The sequence below is a fragment of the Perognathus longimembris genome, chromosome 22 (assembly GCF_023159225.1).
Source record: "Perognathus longimembris pacificus isolate PPM17 chromosome 22, ASM2315922v1, whole genome shotgun sequence".
NCBI lineage: Eukaryota > Metazoa > Chordata > Mammalia > Rodentia > Heteromyidae > Perognathus > Perognathus longimembris.
This window is the reverse complement of record NC_063182.1, coordinates 25,805,472-25,823,336: the sequence shown is the minus strand read 5'-3', so window position 1 is coordinate 25,823,336 and position 17,865 is coordinate 25,805,472. Positions and strand designations below refer to the sequence as shown.

Genomic DNA, 17,865 nt, shown 5'->3' with positions numbered 1-17,865 from the left:
ACTCAGCCCTGAAAAACCACCAAACCTGTCATTATACACGGCAGAGTCTCCAAATGGCTTCTCTGCGTGTCTCGTGCTTCTCGGGAAACAGGCTAAAAGGAGATTTCGGGGTTGCAGGGGATTTGTCACCCGTGTACTTACTGATCCTTTAATAGCAGGGTTAGAGTCTGACTTGCCCTTCAGCAAATGATAAAAATATAGTATTTGTACCAGTGATGTTTCCTAAGAACAGACGACCTGAAGGGAAATAACAGTGTCCATTTCCCCTGAGGTGCATACGCTCCACAGCATCTGGGCAAGCAGCTCAGGGAGCTTGTATGCTCAGCTCAGAGGGCACCTGCAAGCCCCGGTTTGCACTGGCCTGCCCCTGGGCCTTACTTCTGAGAGTCAGAATGTCGAGGGCGATGATTAGATTTCCCTTCAAGGATATGATGATGAAAGGCCATTCAGAGGCTTGAAGCACTTCTAATTTAAAAATTCCAAAGCCTCAAAATTAACCTTGGATACAGAAAGCACCAAGTAACTAAAGTATATGGATTCTAATCTCAATAAAATAGCAGGTTACAACCCAATTCAATGTGCAGAAACCCCACAATAATGACCTTGGAATGTTTACACAATTCCCATTAAGGACATCTCAACATAATAATGAGCACTAATACCATCTTCACACAGGATCACTGTTTTGTGACTCTTCATGTTTCTGTAACTAGTTAAGACTGCAAGGCTGTGTCTCCACATAGAGGTGCCAGGCTCATCACAAACATACTCTATGTTCATTTGCTTCTTGAATAATAGGCAGTGACATTCTACCCAAGGCTTCTTTATAGCAGGCATTAGCCTTTGAAAGAGGCATATCAGACATCTGCCCCACTTGTGTTATGAGCCACTGGCTCTCTCCATTTCCCTGGGTGACCACAGTTGCCTTTAGAAAATGGCCTGTTATGCCTCTAGAATCATCGTTCCACAGCCTGCCCTTTACCTGCACCAACTGGCACCAAAGCAGGAGGAAGAGTTTCCACCTTTGTAAAGATCCCTTCCTAGGTAAAGCAGCTCTGAAAGAGACAGCTGGTGGATTCTATTTGAGATGGTTGCAGTCACATAGCATTTTTCTTACGCAAACAGCTTCCTCAGTACAGTCATCTCTGGGGGTTTATTTGCGTCAACAGGTAAAAAGGACATCTTTGCTTCCACAGCTCTCTGAGGAACACAGGTACTATAGCCTGAGAAATCCAGCCAAAGCAGGTGTTAATAGAATAATTCTTTTTCACACCTTCGTCCTACACACTGAAACCCCTAGCTGAAAACCCTAGCGCTTGAGCCTGGGTGAGTAGTTTGTTAATAATTCTTCAGCCCAACTGCCTGGTCAGCCAGCAGCACTCAAGTCCTTCATGAAAACTAACTGGAAATCTTTTTGGTCTCTTTGCTTCATCTGAGCACCGTCTTCATTACCTCAGAGTTAGTTTACATAATTCTTTATATGCAGTAATACTGTGCAAAATTGCTTTCACACCATCTCCACGAAAGTGAAAATGTGGGCAACTACTAGTGGTCCAATCTAGTGAACAGGGAATGCAAACTCTACACTAAGCAATGTCTGTGTGAGTATTTCATGTGGAAATGATAAGTTTGTTTCACATCTCTGTGCCATAGATGGAGACAAGTATCCATCAGAAGGCCAATGGGAATTTTGTATGAGGCTGAATTTCTAAATTTGCCAGACCAAACACAATGGACCCGATGATTAATGGGCCAGTATGATTCACAGTGATTTTGAAATAGTTCCTTTTTTATAGGCAGCATTTCGTTTGGGAATCACAGAGGAGAAAATATTCATAGTGGGAGTATTTCATCCCCAGAAAAGGCATCTTGCTGCCAGAATTGCAGACAAGTTGCATATAAAGGAAAGTGAACTAAAATATCAGCAGATGGCAAACATCCGCTCATGGCTTAGAGGATTAGAGGAGGAAGTAGGGAATGGAATCAGCTGAGTTTCTTGTTTGCAGCAGATGCAGGTCTTGGTATGGTTACCCCGTCCCCCTCTTCATGTGCACCCACCTTTCTCTCCTTCCATGCAGACAAGTGCTGACCTGCACGATGACTGCACGGAGACCCACACAGGAACCTCGGCCTCTGCCCCCCTGGCTGCCGGCATCTTTGCTCTAGCGTTGGAAGCAAAGTGAGTCCCAGAAAACTTCTAATCACCTTTTTACTGACATTATATCTTCTTTCTAGTAGCATACATTACTTCCCAAATAGGTGGTTACTGGAGAACACTTGGAAAATAGCACAAAGCAAGACAAACTCTCTTTCTGCCTCTTAGATTCAATAGACAAAAAAAAAATGTAGGATTTGAATATATATATACATATATATAATTTTGTAATCTTCTGTTAATCCACCTTATACTATATTAAAAATACTTTCTCAGGTATAAGTCGATGTTCCTTAGGCTTTAAAATTTTAGTTTCTCCCCTGGTAGTCTTCCCACTCAGCTACAAGGCATTCTTCTTATGAGGCAGAGATTTGTCCAAAATAATTTCCTATGGGTGGTATTTGCAAACATTCAGGAGAACCTAGTGTAGTTCTGGTGACTCAGGAACTCCCTGTAGAGATGGGTCCGAGATCGAATGTATCAACATGAGATGCAAAGTTATAGTATTTATGATCCCAAACCATAGCCACAGACAGATGCTAAAGGAAAGCTATCTTTAAAATTAAAAGTCCAGAGCCTTCTTCTCTACCCAACACCTGTGAGGTGCATGAAAATATAATTAGCCAGGCCTTGACCACTTTTGACAAGGGACCAAGATCATGTAATATCTACCTGTCTAGCCCAATAATTGTAACGTTAATTTTACATAAGAACTGAAAATTTTCTGGTCACGATGCCTCAAGCCTATAATCCTAGTTATTTGAGAAGCAGTGTTGCAGCTGAGGACAGTCTCAGCATTCGAGTTTATGAGTCTCCATCTCATTCAATGGCGTGGTTCCATGCACCTGTTTCTCCCGCTGCCAGGGGAGCACTGTGGCTTAGTGCAGTGGTGTGCATCTGTCACCCCCAGTCACATGGGGGAATCTAAGTAGGTGGTTCACAGCCCAGGCTAACCCTGGGCATAAGTGAGATCCTACCTTGAAAGTAATCAGTACAGGGAGGGGGGCGGGGGTGTGGAATTATGGCTCAGATGGTAGAATGTCTTCCTGATCCAGTAATTCGAAAAGAATAAAAATTGCTCCCCTGTTTCTAAAGCTGTAAGCCTTTTTTCTATGTAAGGAGAAAGTTATTGAAGCATGATATAGCCTCATTAGTTTCATTACTCTCTGATGGACTCTTCCTAAAAACAGGAGCTGTACTGTTATAAAAGTTTATAGGTGTTATCAAAGGGTCAGTGAATCACTACTGTTAAATGTACATATAGCTGCTTAAGAATATGTGAATGGAGTAATTCTGGGGAATGGCTTGTCGGTTCTAAGAGATTCTAATACTCCACATAATTTAAAAGGCACTAAGAAGAGTCTGTGCTCTCCTATGTGTATATCGTAAGAATTTAATTTCCCTCATTTCAATTTCATTCATCAGTAAGGCGCACATCTTTCTTACCATTTATATCTCCCCTGACATTCTGCATAAGATTATTGAGATGTCTCTTCTCAATTGTATGCTTCTCTGAACTCTATTCAATTACCTGTTCTATGACTATTACGTCAGAAAACACAAATGACAGATTCAAGCCTCTGTCTTTAGATACTTGAGACTGTGACAATCACTCAAATCAAGTGTGCATGGTCACTCAAGGCACAAATATGGTGATGGACTAAACTTGTCAAGAATGATGACATTAAATACTTCCCGGTTCTTTCTGTAGACCAGACCCGCTGCTAACCTTTACAATGTACGTATATAATCTTTGCAAATTTTCTTATGGTATAGAAATTATTAGTTATATTTTACAAATAAAGTAGTTGAGCCTCAGAGAGAGTGAGAAATGTAACCCAGGTCTCACAGAAAGAGTTGGACTCAGGCTGTCTAACCCCAAAGCTATGCTACTAGCAACTATGCTATGCTCTCCCCAGAGTCCTGAGAGGGCCAGAAATGCTGAGGAGGCCTAAGAAGATTGAGACTGATATAAATGAACATGACCTTTACTGAACATTCCTTTGCTGTGCTTCATTGAATGTGATATGGGGGAGGGGTGGGGAGGGGAGAAGGGGAAGGAAAAAGAAAAGTTTCTAGCTGAAATATGTACAGAGGAACACTTTCTTTTTCTAGGACACCTTGAACTCCAGTGCATGCATGTAATTAATGCCAGGGAAGTTTATCATGCTGATTCCCAGTTTCTACTGTTAGCAACTCAGATCCTGAAGTTTCTGATAGGCTTTCCAGTATGTCCCATTTGTAGCAATTATCTCAGGTAGTTTAATGCTAGTACTTTTAATCAAAACTTTGAGAACTGCAATAAAAAAGTGTACTTACTACAATTTTATCCAGCTGTGATTGTGAAGATATCCATTAGGGCACTTAACAGGCAAATCCTGGAGAGAAATAAAACTAAGAGAAAGAAATTCTTTTCATAAATGCCTGTGGCACCATCATTAGTATGTAGTGAATACATCTAAGAAAGCTGGCAGACAATAGCTTCAATCTTCAGAGGCAAGATCAAAAAGAATAAGAATAATTTTTAATAAAGGAGAAGAACCCTGAAGTGAACCATAGAATCCCTTCATACCTTTAGAGCTGCTAGGCAAACAGATGACCCTATCTTAGATTTTTATTAAAGTCTGGAGAAAAAGAAATGAACTTTCAATGTTTCATGAAGCCTCTGGGGTGGGGGGAGAATTACAACAAAAATCCATATGGGTTATGAAATGTTGAAAAGTCAAAATTTAGTACACTTTCAACCTCTGGACTTACCTAGATGAAATTAGAAGCCAAACTAGAATTTTCCTAATAAATTTCACTGTAGAATTTTTCCTCCAGAAGACCTACATCACTTCTAATTATAAACAAAGCTTGACTTCCATGTTTAATTCCACTAAGCTTATTTTCTATTAACATATTTTTGATTAGCAGTGTGATGACGTTTAAAATTTTTTAATTAGTGTGGATACTGTTACACACCAATTAACAAGGGAAGGCTGTCAGAAATGAGTTGCACTATTGTTAGCAGCACCTTTACATCTATGGGACACAAGAATATAAATGAGAAATAACCCAGCTAGGAAAGTGGTTTAATTTTCCTCATTGCATGACAATGACGCTCCTTAAATATTTTCCCAAGACTAGATAAATAATTTGAGAACATTATAAGAACCACAACTAAATATGAAATAAATGCTCTACTGTAGGAATACAGAAAGCCAACGTGTTGTATACAGTTACTGTGATTATAAGCACCCAACCATCTGCCCTCTGTATACCTGTCCTCATCTCTATCCTTCTTATATATCTCTACCACACTGGTGATTCGAGTGGAAAACTTGATCATATTGAAAGGAAGTTTTTATTCAAAACTCCTCTTAGAAACCTAGAGAGAAACATACATTTCAATAAAATGCTTCATGGACAGAATTAGTATCTACCTTGAGAAAACTGCCATTTCTGCTCAACTAGCTAATTGTCCCTGAATATGGAATCTTTGACAAAGGAACAAAAACTACAACAAGGTATCTGTACTACTAGTCAGATAGAAGATCTGGATATTTAGGAATTCTGGGAATTGTCACATTCAACGCTATACATTATAGATGAATAACCTTAGGCTGTCAAACTCAACAGTTTCATAGTTCTTTAGTAGTAGAATACAGTTTGTTGTGTTTTCTATTGCTTCCTAAAAAGACAGGCTATGGAATCTGGTGCTAGTTGGCAGCTTTAACCAGGTGTCCTGCCAAGGAAAGTCTTCATAATTATCTTTGATCAGGCCTGAAAAATCCCACAGTAATTTTTAAGCAGAAGCCTAACTTCTCAATATGTATAAATGTATATTGTTTGTTTTTTTTTACTTTTTTTTCTTATTTATTGACAAAGTGATGTACAGAGAGGTTACAGTTTCATATGTTAGGCCTTGGGTGCATTTCTCGTACTGTTTGTTACCTCCTCCCTCATTCCCCCCTCCCCCCTCCCCCTTTCCCTCTCCCCCCCATAAGATGTTCAGTTGGTTTACACCAAATGGTTTTGCAAGTATTGCTTTTGTAGTCGTTTGTCTTTTTATCCTTTGTCTTTTGATATTCCCTTGGCTCTGAAGAGCAGCAAATTGATTCAGACTCCCCTGATAAGTGTTTTACTGTCTAGTAGTAAGATAGAAACCTTAAGGAGTAATCTCTAGGTCATTATGAGTTAAATAACTCTTGAGGGAAACAATGTAGGTCTCAAATGGAAGGAAAAGTTTCAGGTCTTGAACCATCTAATTGCTTGTAGAGATAACATTTGACTATATCAGGCTATTTAATGTAGACACATTTGTTTGGTCATTCAGAATAACCAAGTTTACCCAGGATACACTCTTGTACCAGGCATTCTTCTGGGTGTTTACACAAGAGATAAAGATCTCACCCCTTCTCATGCTAAATTCTAGCTTGAGCGATAGACAATACACAAAACAAGTGAGTTTGCACAGTGATGACTATACTTTCATAAAGAGAAAGTTTAGCAATAGAAGAGTCTGTGGGGGAGAAATTGAGGTTGGTCTATAATGAATCCAACAATCCTTTGCATCTCCAATTTATTCCTATTATTGCCAGACTAATCTTAGCAAAATTTCTGATTTTACCATTTACTTGCTCAGACATTGTCAAGGATCTTCACTACCCAAATGCTAAACTCCAGCGGGTGGCATTTCCTCTTGTGGTCCTCACTGCTCTGGCTCAGAATTGAGTTCTTGTTCCCTCACCTGGGCCAGCGGAGCAAGCTGTGATCTAGCCTCACTCTCTGCGCTTCCATTTTGGATTTTGCTGTTGTTGCCTCATCTCCTCCTCTTGATTTTCTACTAGCCTATTAAAGTTCAGTTCAACCATTTTTGTTCTCTCCCCAGAAAAACCTTCTTGGGCCTTTCCATTCTATGTATGCTATCTTTCTCTAAACTCGCATAATATATTCTTTTTTCTTTTTTTTTTCTTTTTTTTGCCAGTCCTGGGGCTTGGACTCAGTGCCTGAGCACTGTCCCTGGCTTCTTTTTGCTCAAGGCTAGCACTCTGCCACTTGAGCCACGGCGCCGCTTCTGGCCGTTTTCTGTATATGTGGTGCTGGGGAATCGAAGCTAGGGCCTCGTGTATCCGAGGCAGGCACTCTTGCCACTAGGCTATATCCCCAGCCCCTCACAATATATTCTTATGAATACAACATTCAACAAATGCAACTACTAAGAATGTTTTAGCTGGATTGGAATCACTGTTAGTAGAATGAACCAAGTTCTTAAATACACCCACAATATTTAGCACAGTGCCTTGTAAACATAAGTTCATATGGTTTCTCTGTGTGTTTGTGTGCACGCGCGCGTGCGCACACACACACGGGCTAATATTGGGCCTGTACTCAGGACCTAGGTGCTATCTTTTAGCTGTTTTGCCTAAGTCTGGTGCTGTACCACGGAGACACAGTGCCACTTCCACCATTTTGCTACTTAATTGGAGATAAGAGTTTCACAGACTTTACTCCTTGTTTTGACTTCAAACAGCAATCCTCCAATCTTAGTCCACTGAGTAACTAAGATTACAGGTGTGAACTACCAGCACCCAGCTTCTTATCTTTTTAATTTTTTTAAAAAATGTGATCAGCCTTCAGTATCTTCCAAGGCTCAGTTCCAGGACTTTCTGAATGTATAAAAGTCTGTGGATGATGAAATTTCTTATATAAAATGGGGTAGTATTTGTAAACAATTTCTGTGCATCCTCCAATATACTTTGAATTATTTCTAGATGACTTATAATAGCTAAGATATTGAGAATCCTATGTAGCACTGTATTGTTTAGGGAATCATGACATGAAAAATGTTCAGTACAGATGCAATATTTTCTTTTTTCCATAGTTGATTATATCCAAGGATGTAGGACATATATATGTAAAGAGTTGACTATACAAAGAAAGATGGCAAAATTTGCAGATTTCTAGCCTCTTTCTTTAAAATATGATTTAAGAAAAAGTCAAAGCATAACCTGTGAATTTACAGCATTGAATGTACTAAGCCATGGATAGCTAAGATTGTAAGACAGAATAATAAAGCAAGTGTTATCATTTATTTTTTCTAGTTAAATGTAAATAATTAAAAATCATGTGCAAAGATTTATAATTCTACAAGGCTAAAGACTGAATTGTACTCATAGTTTATTTACATATTATGAGTGGGAGTTTTTAATATTGTGTTTTGATTTCTAAATTAAAAATAGCAGTAGGCACTAGAATAAACACAGTTACAAAAGGTATTTCATACTCCCCGAATAGAAATGCTTATGTTCAGTACTTGCTTTTATAAAAAAAAGAAATTCCATTTTGTTCCTGAAAGATATTTTGGGTCTCTTTTCCTCCAGCCCAAACCTCACCTGGCGAGACATGCAGCACTTGGTGGTCTGGACCTCTGAGTATGACCCGCTGGCCAATAACCCTGGCTGGAAAAAGAATGGAGCAGGCTTGATGGTGAATAGTCGATTTGGATTTGGCTTGCTTAATGCCAAAGCTCTTGTGGATTTAGCTGACCCCAGGACCTGGAGCAGTGTTCCTGAGAAGAAAGAATGTGTTGTAAAAGACAATGACTTTGAGCCCAGGTAAATTCTTCCAAGAGATTTAGGTGAATTTGCATCCATGACACAATGTGATTAAGATTCTTGTTACTCTATAATTTTCTTTTTCACATCTACCCTTCCTTTAAGTAATTGGAGATCGAGTTTTCCAGTGTCCTCTGTGGTGTTCTGTGAAGACCATGGAAAGACCAAAGATCAGTAAACCCTGTTAGCATGTTTTCATGTTATTCTTATAGACTACCTACGATGGAATATTAAGAATGTACCATGTTTTATTTACTACTTAGACAAACCATTGCCCAACCATGAGTGTTAAGATTCATTCTCAGCTCAATGATGCTATAATATTTTTTAAAATACATCTTAGGATTGATGAAATATAGTTCCTGCTAACCAGTATTATAGAACATCTACTTTCAGAATATTCTTACTCATGCTATAGTTCTCTGTGATTCATGGATTTTCTCTCCTGTAAGTTCCTTTATCATACTCCTTTTATATAGACTACCTTTGGTTCATCATATCTGGCCATATAAACAGAATCTGCTACGAATATTTTGTTTCGGTTGAGGAAATCATATGATTCTGAAAATTTACTCACACCAACTGGCTAAACCTGGAAAGATTTGGGAGCAAGTCTTTATAGGTAAAATCAGATTTTCTTCAGAGAATCTTTTTGATATTGCAATGATGGACCACTTTCCTAGATCCAAGACCAATCCTCCTAAATTGGATTTTCTAGCAAGAAACATCACATTTAAATATTTGTGTTTCTTGCCATTTTATTATGTGTCGAACTGATGTATAGTTCATCTTACACCGGATTCTACTTGTAACAGGAAGTGACATCAAGCTGAGGAATTAGTGAGGGCTGATGTGGATGCCTTTGTGTACACTTTATTCAAAGTTGATTCTTTAATGGTATGTAGAGCCCTGAAAGCCAATGGAGAAGTTATCATTGAGATTCCAACAAGAGCTTGTGAAGGCCAAGAAAACAGTATCAAGTCCTTGGAGCATGTGCAATTTGAAGCAACAATTGAATATTCCCGCCGTGGAGACCTTCATGTCACGCTCACTTCAGCTGCTGGTAATGAATCCATCAAATAAAATTCTTCTAAAGTGTTTCAGTTTGTAAATCAATGATTTCAAGTCAATGATTATTCTTGTTTTTTTCATAGCACTAGATCTCCTAATAGGTATTCTCAAATATTAAAAACATTCTGATTTTTCTTGGTGTTAGATTTTCTCTTCCCTGCTCATCCTCATGGACTCTTAAATGAGCCAAGAATGTGGCCTATTCAAGTTAATTAATGTTTTAGAAGTCATGAAATTTCAAACTATACTTAATTACTTGTGTTACTGACATAATTTTTCATTTTATATCTCTTAGGTAATGTGTTAGTGAAAATTATTTTGATTATTAATGTACTAAATCCACATCTAAATTATGAAAAGAATCCATTAAAACACTCAGAATACTGTTCCATAAAAGAAGATTGAGAGACTAATAAAATCTCCATGATAATATGAATAAGGCTCTATAATATCATATAAGGATATTTGCCCTTTTACTCATAGGGTTTTAAGTAAGCAGACATTGTCCCACAGTTTCAAATTTTGATAGGATTCAACTGACTAAATTCATTTCTATAGGTTAGAGATGAGGAAATCTGAGCCTTGGCATTCACTTCTCAAATATGAATTCTTGGATTTTTGAAATAGGCTCTGTTAATTTTAGAGTTATGCTCTCTAGATATCTTAGAATTGGCCTGATATACAAGTGGGATGCTTTATTATTTTTTTCTGTGAATGGACCTGTAGTATGTTGAATCTGTTTTTGTAGAATATAATATAATTTACTGATATGTAGGGGGCTTAGACTTGAAAAAATAGTTTTTACTACTAGTTTTTGTATAAGCGATGAATAAATCGGTGTATTTTAATGAATGGATGAAATTATTAACAGTACTTAAGAAATAAATCATAAATTATTTAAATAAGTTCATTCTTAGGTCTTCATTAGTGTTTAGACTCAAGCACCTATCAAATTTTCAAGATTTTCTTTTACATTTAAAAATGATAGTTCTACCGAAATTCATTTCATATCTTTGACTCACCTTTTCAATCTCAGTCATAAATCTAGTTCTCAGTTCTTAGTTGAATACGTCTTAATGTGTTCACTTACTATTTTTTCCACAATATCCATGAAGAATTACTATTGGAAGGAAGAATGCTAAGTACTATAGACCAAAACACTTTCATTTCTCTTATTAATGCCTCTATAGTGGTCCTAATATTAAAAGGGGAAAATTGAAAGACCGATCTCTCCTAGATTTTCTTTCTGGTTATGGAATTCTAGAGTGCATCCTACTATCAGAGTAGTTAGGACACTGATTCATTTGTGTTTGTTGTATGAAAATAGGAACTAGCACTGTCCTACTGGCTGAAAGAGAGCGAGACACATCCCCTAATGGCTTTAAGAATTGGGACTTCATGTCTGTTCATACATGGGGAGAGAATCCTATAGGCACATGGACTTTGAGAATTACGGACATGGTAAGTATGAGAGTAAAAGGTCGAAGAAACACGAGCTTACCTTTACACTGTAAAGCACTTTTATGGTTGGTATTATCATTAATCAGAACCCTAGAGAATTTGACTACTTTTAGTAGAAATAAAAGTATAGTGTTTCAAGCCCTGCTCACTTAGTAGAGCTGTGGCTTAAGTGTTAGAGTATCAGTTTTGTGCAAAAAAGCTAAAGGACAATAGCCAGGCCCTGAGTTCAAGACCAGTAGCACTTTTTAAAAGTAGTTTAATATTATTTAAAGTATCTTTTAAAATATGACTTTTTTCCAGTTTCAGTCATGACAAAAACCTAAAACATTTTTGACTATTCCAGATTTAAAAAAAAATGGACTAGGAATGCTCAACAGGAACAGATATCCTAAACTAGGATCTATTTGGAATTTTGAAATGCTGTAGTCTCAAATGTTTATAGAAAAGAACCTCAAACTTCTATTAATACTCTTTAATATCGTTTTTATAATTTCATTACTTAGTCACACCAACAAAAGAACAGAGCCAGAATATCTGAAAAAAGATAAATATATCTGAATTATTTATTTTTGCTTAATTTCTTCAACATTTATATTCTCCATAGGTGAAAAGTGTAAATGAGTGTTTCACCTCTGAATTCTTTGAGATAAAATTGTAGTATCAGCAGAGTAGATTTCAGTGCATAGATAACGTTTAAAAACAAATCACTTTAAATTCTAAAAGGTATCAGAAAATTATTCATTGTTATCTGATGTTTTTCAATGAGATCAGCTTTTTTTTAATCAAAAGATTGCTAAAGTTGATAAGTCAAAATTATTCACAGAGAGCAAGAAAATGTTCCTAGTTGGTGATATTATTCTTGAACTTATCTTCAATTCTTTCCTTCAGTTTCACTGTCAGGAAACTAAATGAATCTATTTACCACAAAGGCCCTCCTTTAAATCAAATATATAAAGTCAAACTCTATGTGTTTAGATTTTTCTTTCTTACATATCTATTTTAGATTTCAGACACAGTCAACTTTCCAAGGATACAACCAATACAATAAAAAATAACAACAAAAAGATTGAGTCAGAGAGCTCAATGTTTTTGAGTAAATGATAGATTAGGAAAAACTTGAGTTTTTATTCATTTCTTTACTGTCAAAGTGATGTAGAGAGGGGTTACAGTTTCATATGTAAGGCAATGAGTACATTTCTTAACCAACTAATTTATAAAGTGATAACTTTTTTGAAAAAAAGAGCTTTGAACACAGAATACATCATACACTCTAAGATTAGATGTTAATTATGATATTCTGTTATTTTGGATGAATTTCTTAAAACAGACTGTAAAATATGTGTTGCTTATTCCCTAGTCTGGAAGAGTGCAAAATGAAGGCAGAATTGTGAACTGGAAGCTGATTTTGCACGGGACCTCGTCCCAGCCAGAGCACATGAAACAGCCTCGCGTGTACACATCCTACAACACGGTTCAGAATGACAGGCGAGGGGTGGAGAAGATGGTGGATGTAGGAGAGGTTTGTGTGGCTCTGCTCTTTGCATGCTCTGCTGAACTCTCCAGGTCAATGCGTGGGTGAGGGTGTAGCGAATGTTCTGGCAAGGAAGAACTGAGATACTCATACGGAGGATGTGGTAAGGGTAAACTCTTCATTGCCTCAGTGCATAAAACCTTCTTCCTTTTGTTCTTTAATCTAGAACTTAGTAATTATAGTTGCTAAATTGAATATTATTAATTCCCTAGTATGAATTTTAACCATTTATGACAGCAAATGATAAAGAAAGCTCTTTATTCATGATAACATATACCTAATATTCATATGGCATTTACATTTAAGCATTTTCCAAACTGTCTCAGTTTAACCTGTATCCTTGTAATATAGAAAGAACAGACATTAGTGTGACCATGTTACAGAAAGAATACCAAAGTTCAGGCAACCAAACCTTGTAGGCTTCTCTTTAGTGATTTTTGGTTAGCAATTGACACTTAAATGACACATTTTGACATCACTAAAGGGAGCTGTGGAATCACTAGTGGCTGCTCAAGAGATTGAGATCTGATCATCACCGCTCAAAGCCAGAATCACAGGTTCTCTTAGAGAGCTTTAAATGCTAGTGGTCACAAGCCACTCCTGCTGTTGAGTCTCAACAGCTGCTACTTTCTTTTCTATCAGTTAGTAGATAAAACTTACTGGGAATCTTTCTTTCTGCCTCCCCAGTTATCCGGCACCATGCCTCAAATGCGCCTCAAATCCACCATGCATCAAATGACAAGTTTTCAGAACTTTCAAAATGACCTGCCTTGAATGGGCTGAGCTCTGTGGTCCATGTTTAAGAAGGAACCAAACCATAGTATTTACTCAAGAAACATAGAGGCTATTCTTTTTGTAGAAGGAAACCAACCATGAGTTTTGACCAAAATTTTAATCTGACCAAATTTATGTTCTGCTAATTAGCTTCCCTCCTATCTGAATCTGAAAGGCCTCTGCTTCCCAGGGCCCTAAGTGGATTAATCTTTTGAGTATTTCTCCCTGATTGATTTCTTCAAAGGAATTAATAGGAGCTTTACATTATTAAAATACTGAAATACAGTCAGCTCTTCAAATTCATGGGCTCTCTATTTTTAATTCAACCTGGTGCAGATAAAAATATTTGGGAACAAATGTGTCTGTGCTGAACATGTGTTAGCTTTTTCTTCCTATTATTATGATACCGTACAACAACTATTTACATTATGATAGGTATTACAGGCAATCTAATGATGATTAAATTGTGCAAGAAAATGTGTGTAAAGTGAACATATAAGAGCAGCCATAGGTCTTGGTATCTGGGGCAGGTCATGGAGAACAACTGTATTTCCATGAGTTAATGAAGAGCCACTTCTCTGATCTGACCAGTTCCCTCCCACCTAGCCCAGCATCTCAGCCACCCCCCATCTTCTCCCAGAGCAACAGGCCTCTAGGAAGCTGCTATTGCACCCAGCCACTAGTTGCTGCATTACAAATGAGTTGTGAAATGAGCATCTTCCCCAAACAGATTCCGCCATAGCAGTGAAGAAAACCAATACACACTGAGCACTCACCAGCATGGTCTTATTCCACCCTCAAAACTACCCCAACTGGAGATACTCTTACTCCTATTTTACAGAAAATTTACAAGGAAATTAAAATGGTTGCCAAGGTACAACAACAAGTGGAAAAATGAGAATTGAAACAAGCCTGGGTGGCACCAAGCTTTGTGCTTTTGGGGTGCTTCTGATCTCCAGGTTGGCCCTCCAGGGACATTCAGTGGGCTTGTTCTAAGGGCTTACAGATGGCTTGCTTGACTGTAAATAATGACCTATATCCCTTTGTTGGCCACATCCTCTATTTTAGGAGAAACCGACAGAAAAGAACCTGGATGCGAACATTCTGGTTTCCAAAAGCCCCAGCAGCAGTATGGGGGACACAAGAGAGCAGCAGGCAGAGGCAGCCCCTTCTGCGGCCATGCTGCGACTCCTACAAAGTGCATTTAGCAAAACCTCACCACTGAAGCAATCACCAAAGAAGATTCCAAGTGCGAAGCTCAATATCCCTTATGAGAATTTTTATGAAGCTCTGGAAAAGCTAAACAAACCATCCCAGCTTAAAGACTCTGAGGACAGTCTGTACAATGACTATGTTGATGTTTTCTATAACACAAAACCTTACAAGCACAGAGATGACCGACTGCTGCAAGCGTTAGTAGACATTCTGAGCGAGGAAAATTAAAATAAGTCGAGGGTCCCAAGTTGGAAATATTCACACATCTTCCTTTTCCTTAGATTTTTTTGCCTGGACCTGGAGTGGTTATGTTCCATGCTTCTAAACATCTATTATGCTGCTTTTTCTTTTTCTCCACAAACTGTAATTTGGACAGGAATGAACTCAAATAGTAAATCCAACTTCCAAAATTGATCTCAGCTCTTTAAAAACATGTCTTCCCTGCCTGCACACATGAAGTGTTTTGTTCTTTCTGCAATCACCTTTGGCATATGATCTCTATGACCCATTAGAATGACTTCCCGAATCCACATTTCATTTCTCATAAGAAATGGTAAAACCCAGAACACCCATTAATTTGAAAACGTAATTTACAAAAGTGAAAGAGGAAGAAAACTCTCTATAGTTTGTTTCCTCTTTGCCATGATTTTTGATGCCAAAGAAATACTTGCAAAGTATCTAATGTGAAAGTTCACAAGTAGTCCCATTCCCTAGTCATTTCTACTCCAAAGTACTGATCATTGAAGAAGTGACAATCTGGCCATTCGAGAAAAAAAAAACTCTACTATTTAGCTCTACAAACAGTTCTTGAAATCTCTGTTATCTGGCCAGATCCTCTGAGGATCTAAAGGTATCTATGTTGTTTGCTCTGGTCTTCCTTTATTTTTCTCTTCTTCCTTGTTTGGCTTCTTAGCTACAACTCAATATTGAGATAACTAATTCATAGCTCTGACTCAGAATAAAACCTATACTTCAGCTCTGGAAATTCCTAGTCATAAATTTGTTTAGCTACCTTTATCATTGGAACCAATCTAACAAGAGAAAAATATTCCTAATGGCAAGAAATAAAGCCAGTTACTTTTTCTTAATGGTATTTATGAGAACAGATTGTTCTGGACTTTTGTAACTGAATATTCATCTTTGAGCACAACAGAATCTTCTCTAATCTTATAGCTGATAGCTTCCAAATTCTTATCAAATGGCTTCCGTGTTTCAAATTACAAAATAGACTGCAGCCTACTGATTTTATTTGTCACTCCAGTAGATGTTACTTTGTTTGAAGTATGCTTTTAAGATAGAGAGTTAGGGATTATTGAAAATACCAGATATCATATAAAACTCTATTCCCAGAAGTACCCTCCCTCAGTTGGCAACAGTTGGCTAGAGCTGAGTAGCAAGTGCCCAGCTAGATTTGGGCCCCGGGTCTTTTGGCCTGCTCCACACTATTTACAATGACCACAATATTCATCACTGGTCTGTATGAATAGGCATTTGGTTTTTTCCACTCCCGTACTAAATGAATATGTATAAAGTGTAAATAGATTAGGTAAAAGACTATCCTAAACTTCTTTCAGGCAGGCTCTGTCATTAATCATTTATGCTATGGTTAAATAATTTATCTTTTAATACAAAAAAACATATTTTAGATGCTGAAAATACCTTTGAGATCTATCTACTTAGAATTATGCACTTGATCTCATCTCACCTGAATATTCAGTTCTGGTATTTATTAATTGCCAGCCCCTTAGCTTGTCTTTCTCAATATGGTAATAAAGTCTCCAGTCACTTACAAAGATGACATCTCCAAGTGAGTTGCAGATTTCAAATCTTCTATGAAATCCAAACATGATAAGGCCACCCCAATATTGAACTAGTTCAGGAATACAGGCTTATTTGCTTTGATTTCAAGTGAAGCTCCACCCCTTGCATTCATGCAGAACCAGATTGTCTCCAGAGAAATGCCAGGAAGCCTAGAAGACTTGCAGTAATACTTTGTCCTGGTTTCACACATTATTTGATCTATAAAGTGTTAGATAATGTTTTCACTATCTCAATATTTCAGCATATTCAAAAGTAGTAAAGCTGAAAAGGACCGAAGAGTTATTAAATTTCAGTGAAAACCTTTTACCCAGAGAGGCCAATGAGTTGTGATAAATGACAGTCGGAGTTAAAAACTCATCCTTTTCCCTTTCCCTTTCCTAATCTGCTGACTATACGGAGCTTTCTTTTCATCCTTCCTGGCTTTTCCTGTTTAAACCCAAACCAGCTCATTGGACTATAGCCAAAGGTTCATTCTAGAGAAGCTTTAATACTTGGATAAAAATCATGTTTGAATGTTTCCAACCTGGAGTATATTGCTAAGTCCTAAAATACTTTTGTCGGTCTTTCTTAGTGTCTGTGTGGATGTTTTGTGAAAATGAGCAGAAGCTTATATCATAGTTCCCTTGGAATTTTAAGCTCTATTTTCTTTACAGGTATTTATAATGTACCAATGCTTTTATCAAACAGAATTTTGAAAGGCATAATAAATTATATTAAAGAACTAAATGTTTTTGTGAGAGTAAGAAAGTTTCAGGCAATAAAATATTTTTTGAAAGGCATGTTCCTCTGTTGATGAAAATACTATATATACATAGATATGTATGTGCTATGATATTAAAAGTGATGTTTGTCTAATATCCTAATACAATTAATAACTGAGCTTACCATGTGTGCTCCTAGCATTTATAAGGAAACTCTCCAAAACTTGATGGATTAATCAGCCTATGTAAAGTATGCTTATAAGTCAGAAGAATAAATGTTTTGTCACTAAAGCATAAAGAAAAAAATTCATGTCTCCAACAAAAATAGGATCTGCCTTCTTACTGTGTTCCCCAGATGGATAATTTTTTAAAAAGGAAAATAGAAGGTTTGCATTAAAATGCTAATTACATCTTCTTTAGGAAAATGGGCTTTCCAAGAGGCAAATTACGAAGCTACATGAATAAGGCATGTTTCATTTTTTCCTTCCTAGTCAGGCTTTCACTTTCTTAACAACACAAAAAGTTTCTGTGACTGAG

At 37.3% G+C, this 17,865-nt stretch overlaps 1 protein-coding gene across 1 annotated transcript in view; it reads left to right on the top strand.

Moving 5' to 3' along the window:
* Pcsk1 (proprotein convertase subtilisin/kexin type 1) overlaps window positions 1–17,574 on the top strand; it is a 40,719-nt gene extending 23,145 nt beyond the window's left edge. Inside the window, exons 9-14 of the mRNA XM_048331470.1 lie at window positions 2,079–2,179; window positions 8,521–8,754; window positions 9,660–9,817; window positions 11,153–11,286; window positions 12,644–12,805; window positions 14,660–17,574. Of these exons, the coding sequence (XP_048187427.1) occupies window positions 2,079–2,179; window positions 8,521–8,754; window positions 9,660–9,817; window positions 11,153–11,286; window positions 12,644–12,805; window positions 14,660–15,034 (1,164 nt within the window). The 3' untranslated portion in view covers window positions 15,035–17,574. The remainder of the gene's footprint in view (window positions 1–2,078; window positions 2,180–8,520; window positions 8,755–9,659; window positions 9,818–11,152; window positions 11,287–12,643; window positions 12,806–14,659) is intronic.
* Window positions 17,575–17,865: the final 291 nt, after the last annotated feature.